The sequence below is a fragment of the Scyliorhinus canicula genome, chromosome 17, assembly GCF_902713615.1.
Source record: "Scyliorhinus canicula chromosome 17, sScyCan1.1, whole genome shotgun sequence".
Classification (NCBI taxonomy): domain Eukaryota; kingdom Metazoa; phylum Chordata; class Chondrichthyes; order Carcharhiniformes; family Scyliorhinidae; genus Scyliorhinus; species Scyliorhinus canicula.
In genome coordinates, this window is record NC_052162.1 from 130,331,937 (window position 1) to 130,351,113 (window position 19,177).

The 19,177-nt window shown below is 47.4% G+C and overlaps 3 protein-coding genes and 1 long non-coding RNA gene across 14 annotated transcripts in view; 3 read left to right on the forward strand and 1 right to left on the reverse strand.

The window, feature by feature from the left end:
- LOC119951630 (zinc finger protein 850-like) overlaps positions 1 to 19,177 on the forward strand; it is an 87,156-nt gene that overhangs the window by 48,486 nt on the left and 19,493 nt on the right. The gene's annotated exons all lie outside the window — the stretch shown is intronic.
- Positions 4,358 to 8,722, forward strand: LOC119951319 (zinc finger protein 239-like). Of its 4 annotated transcripts, none has more exons than XM_038774421.1 (2): positions 4,358 to 4,509; positions 5,814 to 8,722. In XM_038774421.1, the coding sequence occupies exon 2, from the start codon at positions 6,027 to 6,029 to the stop codon at positions 6,765 to 6,767; it is 741 nt and encodes a 246-aa protein (XP_038630349.1). In that variant the 5' UTR covers positions 4,358 to 4,509; positions 5,814 to 6,026; the 3' UTR covers positions 6,768 to 8,722. The 4 variants fall into 4 exon arrangements, with proteins under 4 accessions (XP_038630349.1, XP_038630351.1, XP_038630350.1 ...); XM_038774423.1 differs by having other exon boundaries at positions 4,419 to 4,509; positions 5,914 to 8,722; XM_038774422.1 differs by lacking the exon at positions 4,358 to 4,509 and adding an exon at positions 4,537 to 4,838.
- LOC119951330 lies at positions 9,008 to 12,406 on the reverse strand. Of its 2 annotated transcripts, none has more exons than XR_005457589.1 (3): positions 11,861 to 12,406; positions 11,490 to 11,560; positions 9,008 to 9,966 (listed from the first exon to the last, which is right to left on the reverse strand). It is a non-coding gene; the product is annotated as an uncharacterized LOC119951330 (long non-coding RNA). The 2 variants fall into 2 exon arrangements; XR_005457590.1 differs by having other exon boundaries at positions 9,017 to 10,384; positions 11,861 to 12,145.
- Positions 12,254 to 17,409, forward strand: LOC119951315 (zinc finger protein 239-like). Of its 7 annotated transcripts, none has more exons than XM_038774412.1 (3): positions 12,254 to 12,325; positions 14,408 to 14,514; positions 16,077 to 17,409. In XM_038774412.1, the coding sequence occupies exon 3, from the start codon at positions 16,186 to 16,188 to the stop codon at positions 17,053 to 17,055; it is 870 nt and encodes a 289-aa protein (XP_038630340.1). In that variant the 5' UTR covers positions 12,254 to 12,325; positions 14,408 to 14,514; positions 16,077 to 16,185; the 3' UTR covers positions 17,056 to 17,409. The 7 variants fall into 7 exon arrangements, with proteins under 7 accessions (XP_038630340.1, XP_038630335.1, XP_038630342.1 ...); XM_038774407.1 differs by having other exon boundaries at positions 12,260 to 12,356; XM_038774414.1 differs by lacking the exon at positions 12,254 to 12,325 and adding an exon at positions 12,362 to 12,380.

A 19,177-nucleotide genomic window follows, 5' to 3' on the forward strand; every position in this document is an offset into this window, starting at 1 on the left:
AGAAGGTTGAGTCAGGGCAGCACAATGGTGCAGTGGTTAGCACTGCTGTCTCACGGCGCCGAGGTTCGGTCCCAGCTCTGATCACTGTCCGTGTTGAGTTTGCACATTCTCCCAAGAATTGGGTACTCTAAATTTATCAAAAAGAAAAAAAAAAGGTTGAATCTATTGGTGAATCCCTTCCAATATGTTCACCAGGTGAACAGTCTCTTCCTAGCTTCCAAGGGGAAAGAAATTCCTTCCCACATTTCCATGGTTTTTCCATGGTGCTGGTGTCCCTGTGCCTTTCCAGGTTGGACGATCAGTTCAAACCTTGCCCACACAGGTCCCCCCCCCCCCCCCCCCCCCCCCCCCCCCCCCCCCCCCGGCCACGCTGTGAATGGTGTGATGTTTTATCAGGTTCTGCATTTGGTTGAAATATTTCTTCTTCTCTGCGAAAGGTTCAGTTATATCCAGCTCCTGATGTATTTAATTAAACTGTCAAGATTTTGACTTCTGATTTTCCAACTACAAATAATCCAATTCAAATAAATTATTTTGATTTTTAAAAATAAATTTAGAGTACCCAATTCATTTTTTCCAAAAATAGGGGCAATTTAGCGTGGCCAATCCACCCAGCCTGCACATCTTTGAGTTGTGGGGGTGAGACCCACGCAGACACGGAGAGAATGTGCAAACTCCACACAGACAGTAACCCCGGGCATGGATCAAACCCGGGCCCTCGACACTCTGAGGCAGCAGTGCTAACCACTGCTCCACTGTGCTGTCCCGCATTCAAATAAATTATGAAATGAGTTTACAAAAATTTTAAAAATAAATAAATTTAGAGTACCCAGCTCATTGTTTCCAATTAAGGGGCAATTTAGCGTGGCCAATCCACCTACCCTGCACATCTTTGGGTTGTGGGGGCGAAACCCACACTACACGGGGAGAATGTGGAAACTCCACACGGACAGTGACCCAGGGCCGGGATCGAACCTGGGACCTCGGCGCCGTGAGGCAACAGGGCTAACCCACTGCGTCACCGTGCTGCCCCCAGGAATTTACAAAAATGAATGGTAATATCATTCCAAGCCTCATTTATAGTGGAAGAAATATTATTGATGAAGCAGCTGAATGTTTCGACTGAGGTATTAGCCTGAGGAACTCCAACAGTGATGTTTTGGGGTTGAGATGATTACAAAGATTAAGATGGAAAGCACAATCACCTTTCTTCATGTTAGGTATTATTCCAGGCAGAATTTACATTCAGATTCCCACTGAATTCAGTGTAATTGTGGCTCCTTGTTGCCACAGCTTTGGTGTGGTGTTAAGTCACTCAATCCCACCTCTGAAATTCAGCTCTTGTCAATTTTGGTTATGGCAACGTGGGCATCAGCATTTAGTCCCTATTCCTAATTGCCCTTGAGAGGGATGTTAAGAGTTATCAGGAGTCACCAGCTAAGAACAGATTACCTTCCCTGAGGACAGCAGTGAACCATGTGGGTTTTTAGGACAATCGACGTTATCATCATTACTTTTAATTCCAGATTTTTGTTGCATTCAAATTTCACCATCTGCCATGGTGGGATTCAAACGTGCGTCTCTGGATTACTCGTCCAGTGAAAATATCACTTGGCCACTGCCTCCTAATTTGAATGAGGGTTGTAATTAGACCTGGAGCTGTTTGACCCTGGTGGAGTCCAAATTGAGCATCAGTGAGCAGGAGTCATCTGACTCGAAAAGTTAGCTCTTTTCTCTCCCTACAGATGCTGCCAGACTTGCTGAGATTTTCCAGCATTTCCCTTTTCGAGTGATGATGTACCATCGATTGTACGCGAGGCGAGTGATTTACCAAAGTCTGGCTTTAATTGACTAGAACACAGCTCTGCGACCGTCTACAGTGGAAACGGACGATCGTCAGGCGTCTGAGCATTTATACCTCGTTAATAGAGGCGTGGTTAACTCAGCCTCTCGGCCAATCGGTCGAGAGGCACATGACCGACCAGGGCCAATGGTAAGCCGACGTTCTGGCCCAATGGCAGACGAGTATGCAGATCATATCACCACAAGTGAGCAGGTCTTTTCATGAGTAAGAAACCAGAATTGGAGGAACAATTAGTTCACAACCTGAGAGAAGGATACACTTCGTGAGCAGGCCATTCAGCCTATCATGCCTCTGCTGATTCCTCTTTCCTGCCCTTTCCCTGTATTCATGTGAATGTTTGAATTCAAGACTTTATCACACGTCACCATTGAATTTGCTTCCATCACTCTTTCAGTCAGTGGATTCCAGACTGTAAGAAATCACTGCTTAATGTTTTCCCTAATTTCAGCCCTTGTTAGTCTGTTAATTACTTGCTTGAGTTGGCTGCTTATCAAACCATCTGACATTGAAAAATCTCTTCTTATTCAGAGGGTTGAAGACTTGAAGGAGTTCAGAGATATGGTTGGGTGAGACCATAGAGGGGATTGAAAAAAGGACAAGAATTGTAAAGGCTGAAAGCATCAGAAACCTCGCCCAGTGAACAATGTGGTTCATTGGTTACAGAAAAGATGTTTCCTTAATTAATGTATGTATTCCACTTGCCACTGAAGTGGCTGCCACTCATTATAGGAATGACAGAAAAACAGGTTAGAATCCATAGAATCTGTACAGTGCAGAAGGACGCCATTCGGTCCATCAAGTCTGCACCTGCCTCCAAAAGAGCACTCTACCCAGGCCCATTCTCCCACTCTATCCCAGTGTATTGAGCATGGTCATGTATTGAGCATGGTCACTCCACCTAATCTGCACATCTTTTGACACTAAGGGGCAATTTAGCATGGTTGATCCACCTAACCTGGATTGTGGGAGGAAACTGGTGCACCCGGAGGAAATCCACGGAGACACGGGGAGAATGTGTAAATTCCACACAATCACCCAAGGCCTAAATTGAACCCGGGTCCCTGGCACTGTGAGGCAGCAGTGCTAACCATTGTGCAACTGATAAAAGAATCCTCAAGATAATTTTGAAAAGATAAAATGAAATGAAATTAAAAATGCTTAGTCACAAGTAGGCTTCAAATGAAGTTACTGTGAAAAGCCCCTAGTCGCCACATTCCAGCGCCTGTTCGGGGAGGTTGATACGGGAATCGAACCGTGCTGCTGGCCTGCCTTGGTCTGCTTTCAAAGCCAGCGATTTAGCCCTGTGCTAAACAGCCCCTAAAAAGTAACTAGCAGGGAAAGGTTTTGATCCATCGACCTCTGGGTTATGGGCCGAGCACACTTCCGCTGGGCCGTTGTTTGCCAGGAATTTGGACCGACTCACTTGACAGGTTACTGAGCTTCCAGCCTTCTAGTCCTGTGTTGCATTACAGAACTCGCTGTCCCCTTCATACCTGGCCTCTGAGTTCTTTTCCTGCTGGCTCCCAGGACGATAAACTGGCCAACAGTTGTATGAAGTTCAGGCAAGGGTGGAAAACAAATCCAAGCCATAAAGCTGAGCTAGCACAGTGGATAGTACTGCTGCCTTGCAGTGCCAGGGTCAATTCCAGCCTTGGGTGACTGCCTGTGCGGAGTTTGCACTTTCTCCCTGTCTCTGCGTGTGTTTCACCGGGTGCTCCGGTTTTCTCCCACAGTCCAAAGATGTGCAGGTTAGGTAGATTGGATTGGATTTGTTTTTTGTCACGTGTACCGAGGTACAGTGAAAAGTATTTTCACTGGATTGCTGCACTAAAATTTCCCCTTGGTGTCTGAAGATGCGCACGTTAGGTGAGGTTACGGGCATAGAACATAGAACAGAACAGGGCCTTCGGCCCTCGATGTTGTGCCGAGCAATGATCACCCTACTCAAACCCACGTATCCACCCTATACCCGTAACCCAACAACCCCCCCCTTAACCTTACTTTTTAGGACACTACGGGCAATTTAGCATGGCCAATCCACCTAACCCGCACATCTTTGGACTGTGGGAGGAAACCGGAGCACCCGGAGGAAACCCACGCACACACGGGGAGGATGTGCATATGGGGAGTCCTCTTTTGGTGGGTCGGCGCCAACACGATGGGCCCAACGACCTCCTTCTGCATTGTCGGGATACTATGAAATAAAATTCGCTTAATGCAATAATTTAAAAAGAAAACCATTTGAAACAAATGAAATGAATTATTGCTGTCAATATATGAACGTGGAGAGACTGGTGAGTCGGGGGAGTGGATGACGCTCACTGTTTTATTCCACTTTATTTTTCAATGATTATGATACAGGAGTTTTCCGTCCATTCATGAGGTCAATGGCGTTCATGATACCCAGAATGCTCGGCGCAGTCGACGCCCAGAATGGCCGCACAGCGCAGGCACCTAAAAGCGTCCCCAGGGCCGGAATCAGGCTGCCTGGGAGCATGCGCGACTGTGCAGGAAGCCAAGCGGGGACGAGCGGAACCCCGGCATTCCCCGCGGTGGAGACGGGCGGAGCGCCCCTTGCGCATGCGCTATTCTTCCGTGTGCCGGGGAATGATGGTTTTGGAGAGATGTCTGTCCCTGAGCTGCTGGTAAGAGGTCGCGGCGGCGGAGGAGGAGGAGGAGGAGGATTCGTTAACTCCGAGTTGGAAGCCGCAAATCCCGAAAGACTCCCGCTCTTGTAATTCCCAGGGATTTATTTCCCCCTGGAAGGGGCCCAAGTTAACGGCCGCCATCTTGTTTATGCGGGGCGCATGCGCGACCCTCCTGGTGACCCAACAGAGAGTGGGCGGGGCTTCAGGATCCCAGTGACCAGGACAGAAAATTATTGCATTGTTGATCTGATACTCTGCAGGCTGGGGCAAGAGAACTGAGCCCAATCCGAGTGAGGGATGGAAAGAAACTCGGAGTGGAGGCAACGGTACGGTAGCACCAGTGCCACGGACCTGGGTTCGATTCCGACTTGGGGTGACAGTCGGGTGTGGAGTCTGCACATTCTCCCCGTGTCTGCGTGGGTTTCCTCCGGATGCTCCCAAAGTTCAAAGATGTGCAGGTTATGTGGACTGGCCATGATAAATTGCCCCTTAGAGGCCAAAGGTTAGGTGGGGTTACAGGGATATGGTGGGGAAGTGGTCCTAGGTGGGGTGCTCTTTTGGAGGGTCGGTGCAGACTTTTAAAAAAAATTTAGAGTACCCAATTCATTTTTTTTTCAATTGAGGGGCAATTTAGCGTGGCCAATTCACCTACTCTGCACATCTTTTGGGTTGTGGGGGCGAAACCCACGCAAACACGGGGAGAATGTGCAAATTCCACACAGACAGTGACCCAGAGCCGGGATCGAACCTGGGACCTCGGCGCCGTGAGGCAACAGGGCTAATCCGCTGTGCCACCGTGCTGGGTCGGTGCAGACTTGATGGCCTCCTGCACCGTCATGATTCTATGATTCTAAATGGTAGAAATGGTGCAATTAATTTGGATTTCAATCTAGCAGGAAAGGAGGGTGTGTGGGATGAGGATTTACAGTTTTGAGGGGAGAATTTATCATTGATACGAGAATTGTCTGTTCTGAATTGCTTTGCTGTACTTAAGAGTAGAGTAATGACTTTTGTAAACGCATTTTATTAGGTTCAAGCGACCAGGAGAGGAATGATTGATTTGTTCATTTTATTTTCCACTCCGCCTACAGGCGTTTGAGAACTGAACTCAGCAAACATAGAAGGATGGGAGTAGATTTGGGGCAGAGAAAATAAATGGTGCGACAGTGTATGGGTGTGTGTGTGAGAGACAGGTTTCACAGCTTTGGGGAAACAAGACAGGAAAACTGTCCAAAAGCAACTAGAATTGGCTGACCTGATTTTTTTCCACCTGTACTGACTTGTGTCAATATATTTTACAGGTCAATCAGAGTCACTTGATTGATCAAAATCTGAATATTATCAGTCTTTGAATGTGGAAGGAGAAATATTGGTCTGTTCTGTCTTTAACCAATTACGCAGCCTGAAAGAACATCACCCCATTCACAGCAGGGAGAAATAATACACGTGTTTTGTATGTGGACAAGACTTTAACTGATTGTCCAACTTGGGAGAGACACAAGGACGCCTGCACCATGGAGAAACCGTGGAAATGTGGAGACTGTGGGAAGAGATTCAACTATCCATGCCTGCTGGAAACTCATCGACGCATTCACACTGGAGAGAGACCGTTCACCTGCTCTGAGTGTGGGAAGAGATTTACTCAGTCAGCCGGCCTCATGTTACACCAGCGAACGCACACTGAGGACAGACCGTTCTGTTGCACTTACTGTGGAAAGAGGTTCCGGCATTCTTCCACCCTCACAGCACATCAACGGGTTCACAGTGGAGAGAGACCATTCACCTGCTCGGTGTGTGGGAAGGGATTCACTCAATCTGCTGGCCTCATATTACACCAGAGAATTCATACCGAGGAGAAGCCATTCAGCTGTACTTCCTGTGGGAAGAAGTTCAAGTCCTCATTTAGTCTCACTGTACACAAGCGAGGTCACACCGGGGAGAGACCGTTCACCTGCTCCGTATGTGGGAAGGGATTCACTCAGTCATCCAACCTGCTGACACACCACCGAGTTCATACTGAGGAGAGACCGTTCACCTGTTCTGTATGTGGGAAGGGATTCACTCAGTCAGCCAGCCTCATGTTACACCAGCGAGTTCACACTGGGGAGAGGCCGTACACCTGCTCCATCTGTGGGAGGAGATTCACTCAGTTAGCCAGTCTGCTGAGACACCAACGAGGCCACACAGAGGAGAAGTCATTCAGTTGCACTTCCAGTGGAAAGAGGTATAGGAAGACATCCACCCTCAGTGCATAGCAGTAAGTTCACACTGAGAAGAGACCTATCATCTACACTGTGTGAGAAGCGATTCACTCAGTTACAATATGTATCAAGACAGCAGCAAGTTCACAAATGAATGCAGGGATTCGATTATGTTGTTTATGATGCGGTCGGTCACATCCAGGACTGATAAACTGACACTATTTGGTTTGTTTCCGTTGATATTAACAATCCCTGCAACTGGCCGGAGTTTAATGTTCTGGAGATGTCACTGATTTTCAGAGCTGCAATGTCCCTTTTCAAAAGCACCATCTGTGATGATTCCTCGACGTTTCCGCAGAAACTCTTTTACAATAAAATGTTGGACTTTAATCTAAAATTAACTTTTGGGAGAAAAAAACTTCAATTCAGTGTCAGGAAGGCTCCACTGATTAACACCTCCAATTATAAAGCTGATTATTCCTTGTTGGCATTTTTGCACATTCTTCACGGTTTGCCACCTCGATAATGAATTTAAATTATTAAAAAAGACAAAACAATCAAATATTTCACAGACACATGAATTACAACTTCATCAATCAACATTGATATTGATGAAGTTTGGAAGTCACTGAATTGAATCATTTCTGACACAGCAACAGTAAAGGTGGAACCCACAACCCAGACTGGTTTGAGACTCACTCAGCAGAGATGGCATCTGTCATTGAAGCAAAAAGCAAAGCCGACCTGATGTACAACAGAAACCCAACAGCAGAGATGCTGCATAACTTGAAAGTCATGATGTGGAGATGCCGGCGTTGGACTGCGGTGGGCACAGTAAAAAGTCTTACAACACCAGGTTAAAGTCCAACAGGTATATTTGGAATCACTAGCTTTCGGAGTGCTTCCAAACAAACCTGTTGGATTTTAACCTGGTGTTGTAAGACTTCTTACTGTAACTTGAAAGTAACCAATGCCGTCTGCAAAAGTTATTGTGCAAATAAACACTGCTTCAGCCGACGTTGGGAAATCAAAACTGCCAGTGACAATGATTATCTACATGTTACGTATGATGTGATGAAGAGGCCACTTGATCCTACCATCACCAAAGTTGCCCCCGGCTGAAATTAGCAGACGAGGTTCTCACTGACAGAAGTAAATGATATCCCACGGGATTGAACATGACTGTGAGCTGTGCTCCCGTGAGACGGACGTCTTCCAGTCTCTGACTCTCTGTCATGGTTGAGTTGGACCCAGAACCGTCCTCGTTCGGGATCAGATTGATTGCTGAGCAAGCAGAAAGGCACCCGGCAAGGATGGAATTCCAGCTGAACTGCTCAACACGGAGAGTCTCATTGACTGCCACACCTTCCTGACCGCCTCCTCCTCTGTTGGGAGGTAGAATCTGTTCCATAGGAAATGTGTGACACAAAAATGATCAGAATGTACAAAAACAGCGGTGACAGGAGATTGCAACAACTGCAGGGACATCTCACTCCTTAGCATCATTTGGAAGACCTTTACTCGGGTCACGTTTAAAAGATTCATCTACTTGCAGACTGAGTGTATACAGAAGCACAGTGCGGTTTCTGTGCTGACAGATCTACAGTGAACATGATCTTCTCCACACACCAGCTACAAGAGAAGTGAACAATTGATATTTAATCTAAAATGCTGCCAGCTCCTGTACTGAGAAAAATAAAACGTTCTAATTACTGAATGAAAGTAAACCGTTGTGAATTACAATTTACTTGTAGAATTGGAAAAGGCCCCGAAATGTTTAATTTTCGAAAGATAAGCTTCAGCCCTGTTTTGGAGCTGCTCACAAGCTGGTTTGGTTCCAGGAGAAGTGAATGAACCCTTACGATCCTGGAAAGTACAGGGATAAATAGAACTGGGAGTGACCCATTGACATTTTTGGGGCTGAAAGAATAAGTATTTATGAAACGTAGTTTTGCGATAATAGCACTTGCTTTGTTTAATTCTTGTACAGTAAACATTTTTGTTTAAAACATAAAGCCTTGTGTAATTTTTTCAGTTAATAACTGGGTGTTCAAATTTATTTTTGAGATCATAAACACAAAGTTGCTTTAATAATAATAATAATAATAATAATAATTTTATTGTCACAAGTAGGCTTACATTAACACTGCAATGAAGTTACTGTGAAAAGTCCCTCGTCGCCATATTCAGGCACTTGTTTGAGTACACAGAGGGAGAATTCAGAATGTCCAAATGACCCAACAGCAAGTCTTTCGTGACTTGTGGGAGGAAACTGGAGCAGCCGGAGAAAACCCACGCAGACACGAGGAGAACGTTCAGACTCCGCACAGACAGTGACCCAAGCCGGGAATCGAACCGGAGACCCTGGCGCTGTGAAGCAACCGTGCTAACCACTGTGCTACCGTGCCACCCTTTCTTTAACCTATATGCAGACTATAAGGGTGGAAGTTTATTTACATCAACAGAAACAGGTCTCAATGAGCATAGTTCAGTCCTGGATATGAGAAAGATCAAAATCCAATCACTTTTATAATTGGTGAACTCGCTGGTGTCTCAACAAGTTGGATGAAAAAGTAAATCTCACCCCACAACTGGCGCAGGTGAATGGTCTCTCCCTAGTGTGAACTCGCTGGTGTCTCACCAGACAGGATGATCGAGTGAATCCCTTCCCACACACTGAGCAGGTGAACGGTCTCTCCCCTGTGTGAATTCGTTGGTGGATAGTGAGTTGAGATGATCGCCTGAACCCAGTCCCGCAGTGAGAGCACCTGAACGGTCTCTCGTCAGTGTGAGCACGCTGGTGCGTCATTAATTCCCCAGAACTTTTGTAGCGTTTTCCGCAGTCCGGACATATAAAAGGTCTCGCGTCAGAGTGACTGCGCTGGTGTTGCAGCAAGTTGGGCAAGTTGGCAAATTCTTTCCCACACACAGAGCAGGTGAAAGGCCTCTCGCCGGTGTGACTACGTCGGTGAGTTTCCAACTCAAATGGATAATTACATCTCTTCCCACAGTCTCCACATTTGTACGGTTTCTCCCCAGTGTGGCTGCGCTTGTGTCTCGACAGGCTGGATGACTGGCTGAATTCCCGTCCGCACACAGGACACCTGTACGATTTCTCCCCACCGTGAATGCTGCTTTTTCCTTCCATGTTCAAAATGCTATGTTCTTCAGGCTGGGATCAATTCGGTGACTCTTGTCAGATCCTGATCAGATGTTAGAGCTTCCTTGTTGCAAATCCTTCTCTTTTAATACCCTGTGAAATTGATCTTGGAACAAATAAAAAATGGGGTGTGAGTGAACCCACAAAAACACAAAGGCAGGTTGTGAAATTGAGCTGAATGAATCTGGTCATTTGTGGGGCTGGCTCTGGGGAAAAAGTGACCATGAAAACCGCTGGATTGTTGTAAAAACCCAAATGGTTCACTAATGTCCTTCAGGGAAAGGAACCATTCTGGACCCAAACGAGATCCGGGCTGCTATTGGAAGAAAAATAAAGAAAAGAGTGAAGGGCAAAGGGGAGGGAATCCATATTTCCACAATTAAACCAGAAATTGATAGAATCTCAAACCCTCAATCTCCAGCACCTGGAAGGACTACGGTAGCAAGTGTATGTGAACCATCACCTCCAGGTTCCTCTTCAAGTCGCACACTGTCCTGATTTGTCTGATGTTCTGTATTGGATGAGCAGAATTTTTCTCCATTTAAATATTGAGAAGACTGAAGTCATTGTCCTCAATCCCTGCTCCAAACTCCACTCCCTAATCACCCACTCCATCTCATTCCCAGGTAACTATCCAAGATTACAGTAAGAAGTCTTCCAACACCAGGTTAAAGTCCAACAGGTTTGTTACAAACACTAGCTTTCGGAGCACTGCTCCTTCCTCATTCACCTGGGGAAGGAGCAGTGCTCCGAAAGCTAGTGTTTGTAACAAACCTGTTGGACTTTAACCTGGTGTTGTAAGACTTCTTACTGTGCTCACCCCAGTCCAACGCCGGCATCGCCACATCATGGCTATCCAAGATTAGACATAGCTGCTCACAATCAGGGTGTCATATTTCAACTGTGTTCCTGACCAAATATGTGCAGCATCACAAAGACCTTCTGTTTCCACTTCAGGGGCAACACACAACCTTGTCCCTGCTGCATTTCATCTTCTCTGTCCATCCCTAAAGGCTGGATCAGTCAAAGACGCTATATAAATACAAGTTCATGTTCTTTGACTTGGGCATAGATTACTGTTCCTTCGTCCACAAAATAATCGCATGGAATAATAAATAAAGCAATAAAATGGGATTTGTCCAGCACAAGTGGTTAGCACCTCTGCCTCACAGCGCTAGGGACTCAAGTTTAATTCTGGCCTTGGGTGACTGTGTGTGGAGTTTGCACATTCTTTCTGTATCTGCGTGGGTTTCCTCTGGATACTTTGGTTTCCTCCCACAGTCCTAAAATGTGCAGGTTAGGTGGATTGGCCATGCTAAATTGCCCCATTAATGTCCAAAGATCTGTAGATTAGGTGGGGTTACGGGATCAGGTGGGGTTACTTGGATAGGGTAGGGGACTGGGCTGAGGTAGGGTACTCTTTCAGAGGTCAGTGCAGACTCAATGGGCCGAATGGCCTCCTGCACTTTAGGAATTCTATGGAAATAATGAATTTTGAAAAACTTGCTGATGTAAAGACTGCGTCAAAGACATTATGTAAATACAAGTTGATGTTAGCTTGAACACAATGGTTAACTGTTCCTTCATCATCCAGTGAAAATCCAGTAACTCCTTACCTAACAGCATTGTGGGAGCATCATCTTCACTGTACTTTAAGAAGGTCCATCAACATTTTCTCAATCAGCCACTGGGGATTAATAATACATGTTATCTTGCTAATGCTGCCCACAATCCCAATATAAATTATAATATCTGCATATGCAAAGAAAGGATTAAAAACCTCCACAGAAATAATTGGTCGTGAAGATACTCTTATTACATTGAATGAACAATGTCTACTGAACAACCACCCTTCGAATCCACCTCCCCTGATAATCCCCACATTGGAAATTGTAGGGATTTGTTACTCTCAACAGTTCTCGAGGTTAGACCCAACAGCTTCTCCTCTTTCCCTGGTCGAGTTCAATCTGAAACAAGTAAAACCTACACAGGAAGTCAGGGAGAGGCTTCCTCATCCAGTCTCCTCTCTAATACAATCCGGATTTCTGTTTCTGGACCTCGGTTCAGTGAGTAATCCCTGCAATAAAACAATGGCAAAAAACTGCGGATGGGGAAATATGAAGATGAAATGTTGGAAATATTCAGCCGTGCAGGCAGTGTGTGTGCCCACAGAGACAGACTGGATGTCTCGGCTCTTAGTCTGTAACAAACTCCCTTCCTCCAGCCACTCGTCTATTGTTCCCCAGCTCGCGGCCGTCCTCAGCCGCACTAGCTCACTGCGCCTGCGCTCAGCCTGGAGCCGCACTCGCTCACTGCGCCTGCGCTCAGCCTGCAGCCGCATTGCGCCTGCGCTCAGCCTGCAGCCTCACTGCGCATGCTCCGGGGGCATCGGCCAGTCATGGCGATGGAGAGACCGTTCTTTTTCGGATCCACAATCAGTTGAGCGTAACGGGTGCGCTGGAGCAGGCGAATGGACCGGGAAGGTTTCGAAAACATGTTGTTTAAACGTGAAACCCTTTTTGTTTTAAAAAAAAGGCCGCCCCCGCTGCACCTCGTTTGCACCGAGCGGGGCCCGGATGAGGGCCGCCATCTTTATTAGGGGCAATGCGCACCAATACGCATGCGCGGTCGTCATTGAATGACTGGGAGGAACTCGTTCCCCATTGTTCAAAATGGAGACAACTTAACTGCGCCTCTGCCATTCCCGCCAGCACGGTATTCCACCAGCCTATGGTGCTAGCGGCCCTGAGGGTCTGAGGGCAACGGAGGAGACGTGTGGGAGCAGAGGGAGCATCGGTCTGGTCTGGTCCCCAATCTGTAATAATCACCGGTTTGCCCCGGGACGTATGGAAGGGGGATTCCGGATATGGCGGAGAGCAGGGATTGAGAGGATGGGGGATATGTTTATAGAGGGGAGCTTTCCGAGTAGGAGGGCGCTGGAGGAGATGTTTGGGTTGACGAGGGGAAACAAATTCAGGTATCTGCAGGTGCGGGACTTCCTACATAAACAGGAGTCGACCTTCCCGCTCCTACTGCTAAGGGGGGATTCAGGACAGGGTAGTTTCCAGAGGGTGGGTAGGAGAAGGGAGCGTCTCTGACATTTACAAGGAACTTATGGGGTCAGAGGAGACGCAGACTGTGGAGCTGAAGCGCAAGTGAGAGGAGGAGCTGGGAGGACAGATAGAGGATGGTCTATGGGCGGACATGTTGAGTAGAGTCAACACGTCTGCAACATGTGCCAGGCTCAGCCTGATACAATTTAAGATTGTTCATCGGCCTCACATGACAGTGGCCCGGATGAGCAGATTCTTTGGGTGGAAGACAGGTGTGCAAAATGTGCGGGAGGACCAGCGAACCATGTCCATATGTTCTGGGCATGTACGAAGCTTAGGGGATTTTGGCAGGGGTTTGCAGATGTCATGTCCATGGTGTTAAAAACAAGGGTGGCGCTGAATCCAGAGGTGGCGATTTTCGGAGTGTCGGAAGACCCGGGAATGCAGGAGGAGAAGGAGGCAGACGTTCTGGCCTTTGCTTCCCTGGTAGCCCGGAGACGGATACTATTAGCTTGGAGGGACTCAAAGCCCCCGAAGTCGGAGACCTGGCTATCAGACATGGATAGCTTTCTCTGGAATGAAATGAAATGAAAATCGCTTATTGTCACGGGTAGGCTTCAATGAAGTTACTGTGAAAAGCCCCTAGTCGCCACATTCCGGCGCCTGTTCAGGGAGGCTGGTACGGGAATTGAACCGTGCTGCTGGCCTGCCTTGGTCTGCTTTCAAAGCCAGCGATTTAGCACAGTGTGCTAAACCAAAATCAAGTGCGCCTTGAGAGAGTCACTGTTACGGTTCGCCCGGAGGTGGCAACTGTTCGTCGACTTCTTCGCGGAAAATTAATCATCAGCAGAAGGGAAGGGTTAGTTTAGCTTAGAGTAGGGGGTTAGTAAAGGTGGGACCTGTAAGGGAGTGAGATGGCTTTTGCACTATGTTTATAGTTTCATGCACATTGTTTATTCTGTTGTTGTTATAATACAAAAAATATTTAAACAAAATGTTTATTTAAAAAAATGGAGACAACTTGGCCATCAAACTACATCACCCTTTGAGTCCCAACGTCTTATTGATGAGACAGAGAAGGAAGGAAAAGGTACCAAATTCTGCTCTTTGGATCTCACTACCCATAAGGCTCAACATCCTGTCCCATGTGTCCAAAGATCTGCAGGTCTGTACAGTCACATGAAGGCCCATGGTAGAAACTGAAGACCCTGAGTAGACATTGTCCTGGAATCGAGGGACTGCTGATGACAAGGGTGAAATGTGCAGCGGGGAGCATGCCTAGTCACCCTAGGCTAGTGAGCAGGAGGAGTCAATGTGAATTTAGATCCTGAACTGGCAGAGATGGATTTTGGAAACTCCTTTTGCAGGGGTTGGAAGGAGAGGTTTACACACACAGAAAACTCAAACCTAGAGAATTGTTTATTTTTTCTGAATATCTGTCCCGGATTGACAGTAATGCCTTCTGTCACTGTTTTTAACAGGGCATTCAAAGAGGATTTTTAGATGGGGAAACTTAAACTAAACAGCACACCAAGGTCTGACCTCATCATTCAATTCATCAGGACCTGGATATTATCAGCCTTTGAATGTAAGCATTGATTTCCCAGTCACTAACACTTGCAGCGTAAAATCTCTTCCTTACAATCCTCTGTACATCCTACCTAACAACTTGTGGCCGTGTCCATAATTCTTTTATGATGAACTAATGGAGTCACCTACATTGTCTAAACCTACTATAAACTTGCCCACTTCTGTCAAATGAAATGAAAATGAAAGTCGCTTATTGTTACGAGTAGGCTTCAATGAAGTTACTGTGAAAAGCCCCTAGTTGCCACATTCCGGCGCCTGTCCGGGGAGGCTGGTACGGGTACCGGAAATCTCCCTCGTACTGCAAGGAGAACAACCCCGGTTTCTCCAACCTAAACTTGCAACTACAATCCCTCATCCCTGAACTATTCTCGTAAATCTCTGCATCCTCTCAAGGACCCTCCCATCATAGAATTTACAGTGCAGAAGGAGGCCATTCGGCCCATCGAGTCTACATCAGCCCTACCTAAATCCACTCCTCCACCGTAACCCAGTAACCCCATCTAACCTTTTTGAACACTAAGGGCAATTTAGCATGGCCAATCCACCTAACCTGCACAACTTTGGACTGGGAAGAAACCGGAGCACCTGGAGTAAACCCACGCAGACACGAGGAGAACGTGCAGACTCCGCACAGACGGTGACCCAAGCCCGGAGCTGTGAAGCAATTGTGCTAACCACTATGCTACCATGCTGACCTGTCCTCCGTAATGTGTGGTAGCATGGTGGTTAGCATAAATGCTTCACAGCTCCAGGGTCCCAGGTTCGATTCCCGGCTGGGTCACTGTCTGTGTGGAGTCTGCACATCCTCCCCGTGTGTGCGTGGGTTTCCTCCGGTGCTCCGGTTTCCTCCCACAGTCCAAAGATGTGCGGATTAGGTGGATTGGCCATGCTAAATTGCCCGTAGTGTCCTAAAAAGTAAGGTTACGGGGGGGTTGTTGGTTTACGGGTATAGGGTGGATACATGGGTTTGAGTAGGGTGATTATTGCTCGGCACAACATCGAGGGCCGAAGGGCCTGTTCTGTGCTGTACTGTTCTATGATCACTGGTTTGCACTGACCCAGATGTTCTGTCTTCCTGTCTGTGATGTCATCACGCCCCGACAACTGCGCAGTGATATCACCCCCGCTCTCCGGGGATTTCCTCAACTGGGAGGTTTTTCTCTGACTCCAGAGCTGCTGAATTCTTTACAGCTGCAGCTTACAGCTGGAGATTTTATAATTGAAAACAGTGAAATTGTTCCAAAGGTGAGTGTTGTTGACCATGCCTCTGGATTAATGCTGTGTTCTGTTCTCTGCGAGAGGTTCCATGTCTCTGGGGCTGGTCTGACTCCTTTACTGTGGATCTGAATCCATGTCCATCCATTGCTCTCTTCCACCTCTGCCCTCCCTGATCAGCTCTCTGCCATTGTCTAACTTCCTCTGTTTCTAATGGCGGGTGTATTCTTTGGCTCTGTTTAACATTTTGTGGTTACTTCTGTCAACTTTACTTCCACAACCTGCCTCTGTGATTTTGTGGGTTCTCTCTCACTCACCGTTTTCTGATTTAACTGATGTTCACAGGGTACTAGAAGGGGAGGACTTACAGTCAGGACATTCAAACCAAACGCCACATCAGGACTTGATCGAGTCATAAAAATGACCATAGCCTGAATACGACTGGATTTTGAAGATGGAAGGAAAAATCACCGCTCACAGTGATGAGAAACCGTACACGTGTTCTGTGTGTGGGCGAGGATTCAACCGATCATCTGATCTGTCGAAACATAAGTGCAGTCACAACAGTGAGAAACCGTGGAAATGTGGGGATTGTGGGAAGGGATTCAATTGCCCTTCTGACCTGGAAACGCACTGGCGCATTCACACTGGGGAGAGGCCATTCACTTGCCCTGTGTGTGGGAAGGGATTCACAACCTCATCCCACCTACTGACACACCAGCGAGTCCACACTGGGGAGAGACCGTTCACCTGCTCCGTGTGTGGGAAGGGATTCACTCAGTCAACCCACCTGCTGACACACAAGCGCACTCACACCGGGGAGAGGCCATTTACCTGCTCTGTGTGTGGGAAGGGATTCACTGATTCATCCAACCTGCTGATGCACCAGCGATTCCACACCGGGGAGAAACCGTTCACATGCTCCAAGTGTGGGAAAGTATTTGCTCAGTCATCCCACGCGCTGAGGCATGAGAGAGTTCACACTGATGAAAGACCTTTTAAATGCCCGGACTGTGGAAAGTGCTATAAAGGTTCTGGTCAACTGATGTGCCATCAACGTGTTCATACTGGGGAGAGGCCGTTCAGGTGCTCTCATTGTGGGATTGGGTTCAGGGAATCATCACATCTCACTGTACACCAGCGCACTCACACTGGGGAGAGGCCGTTCACCTGCTCAGTGTGTGGGAAGCGATTCAATCATGCATGCACCCTTCGGAGACACCAGCAAGTTCACACTGGGGAGAGGCCGTTCACCTGCACTGAGTGTGGGAAAAGATTCGGTCGCTCATCCACTCTGCTGAGACACCAGAGAGTTCACAAATAACTGCAGTGATTGGATTTTGCTGTGAATCACAGCCTGGACAGAACCGTTTTCAATGGTGTCTACATTTACTCATGTCAAAGTCCAGCCCAATTATGGTGGTTAATATTCTGCATAAATCCTGCTGCCTCACGGCACCGAGGTCCCAGGTTCGATCCCGGCTCTGGGTCACTGTCTGCGTGGAGTTTGCACATTCTCCCTGTGTTTACGTGGGTTTCGTCCCACAACCAAAAGATGGATAGGTGGATTGGCCAGGCTAAATTGCCCCTTAATTGGAAAAAATGAATTGGGTACTCTAAATTTTTAAAGAAAAAAAAATATTCTGCATAAATGTCAAATAAATCAGTTTTGTGTTAATACAGTGTTTCAATGCTTTTTAATATCTTTTAACAAGTTGGTACCTTTTGAAATGCTCGCCCTCTCCCCTCCAGCAAGTGTGAGGAGCTCGTGGAGCTTTTTTGTCACTGCGAGAAAATCCGATCCGCTAGCTCCCTCTCTTCCACATGTGCACCCGACCAAACTATCTCTCAAGTTGCCCCAGCCCTGAAATCGCATCTTTCGCTCCTCCCCCCCCCCCCCCCCCCCCCCCCCCATGTATCCTCACGCTTCCAGAGCTCACCATGTCCATGAGACCCACTTGCTCCCTCGATCCTATTCCCACTAAACTGCTGATCACCTAACTTGGCCATGTTCACCGATATTGTTTGTGGTTCTTTCTCCTCAGACACCGGGAACAAAAAAACATAGGAGCAGGAGATGTTCACTTGGCCCCACCGAGCCTGCTCCACCAGTCAATAAGATCTTGACTGATCTGACCCCCAACTCTGCTTTCCTGGGTGCCCCATAACCCCGGTCGATCAAATTCAGCCTTGAATATTTTTAAAACACAGCCTCCACTGCTCTTTAGGGCAGAAAATTCCAAAGACTAGTGACTCTGCAAGGGAAGAAATTCCTCTTCAATGGGACTGTATTTATTTTGAAACTGTTTCCCCCATGTTCTTGATTTCCCCCAAGAGGGGAAACACCCTCTCAGTACCCATCCTGTCAAGCACCTTCAGAATCCTGTACGTTTCAATGAGATCGCGGGCTGGAATCTTCGGTCCCGCAGCTGCATATTTCTCGGAGACACGTCGTTTTTGACCAGAGGGATTCTATCTTCCCGCTGGTTATCAATGGGATTTCCCATTGAAGCCATCGGGAAATCCGTGGACATGGGAGCGCTGCCGGCGGGAACAGGGAATCCCAACAGCCGGAGAATTCTCCAATCAGGCAAGCCCGATCTGCTCAACCATTCCTCGCAAGACAACCCCTATTATCCCAGCAATCAGTCCATTGAACCTTGTCTGAACTGTTTCTAATGCGAATAGGAGCATAGAAATGGGAGTAGACCATTCAGCCCACAGTCTGTTCCATCATTCAATTTAACCCATAGAATCCATACAGTGAGGAGGCCATTCGGCCCATCGGGCCTGCACTGACCGTCTGAAAGATCACCCTACCCAGACGCATTCCCTTGCCCTATTCCCAGAACTCCATCCAATCTGCACATCTTTGGACAGTGGGAGGAAACCACATCAACAGGGGGAGAATGTGCAAACTCCGCACAGTCACCCAAGGCCAGAATTGAACCTAGGTCCCTGGCGCTGTGAGGCAGCAGTGCTAACCACTGTGCTGCCCCTTACTCTGCCTGTAACGGACCCACATTTGTCTGAGCCAAACATTTCCTTATCACATACCTAGAGAAACTTTTACACTCATTTTTAAAAATATTTTTACATTCATATTTTGATCAATTTGGTGCCTTGATCGATGTAAATGCACCCCTAATTACTTACACAACCGTCTCACACTGTCTTAGTCAGAAATGCATGACATATTTACGATGTTTCAGGGTGGCACTGCTGCCTTACATTGCCGAGGATCCGGGTTCGATCAGAGCCCCGGGTCATCGTCCGTGTGGAGTTTGCAACTTCTCCCAGTGTCTGCATGGGTCTCACCCCCACAACCCAAAAATGTGTAGGGTAGGTGGGTTGGCCACCCTGAATTACCACTTAATTTGCAATGTTTCATAGAATAATAGAATTTACAGTGCAGAAGAAGGCCATTCGGCCCATCGAGTCAGCAC

Bases quoted from the DNA above. Each gene is read 5' to 3' on its own strand.
- LOC119951319 (XM_038774421.1), top strand. From the start codon at position 6,027: ATGGAGAAACCGTGGAAATGTGGAGACTGTGGGAAGAGATTCAACTAT.
- LOC119951315 (XM_038774412.1), top strand. From the start codon at position 16,186: ATGGAAGGAAAAATCACCGCTCACAGTGATGAGAAACCGTACACGTGT.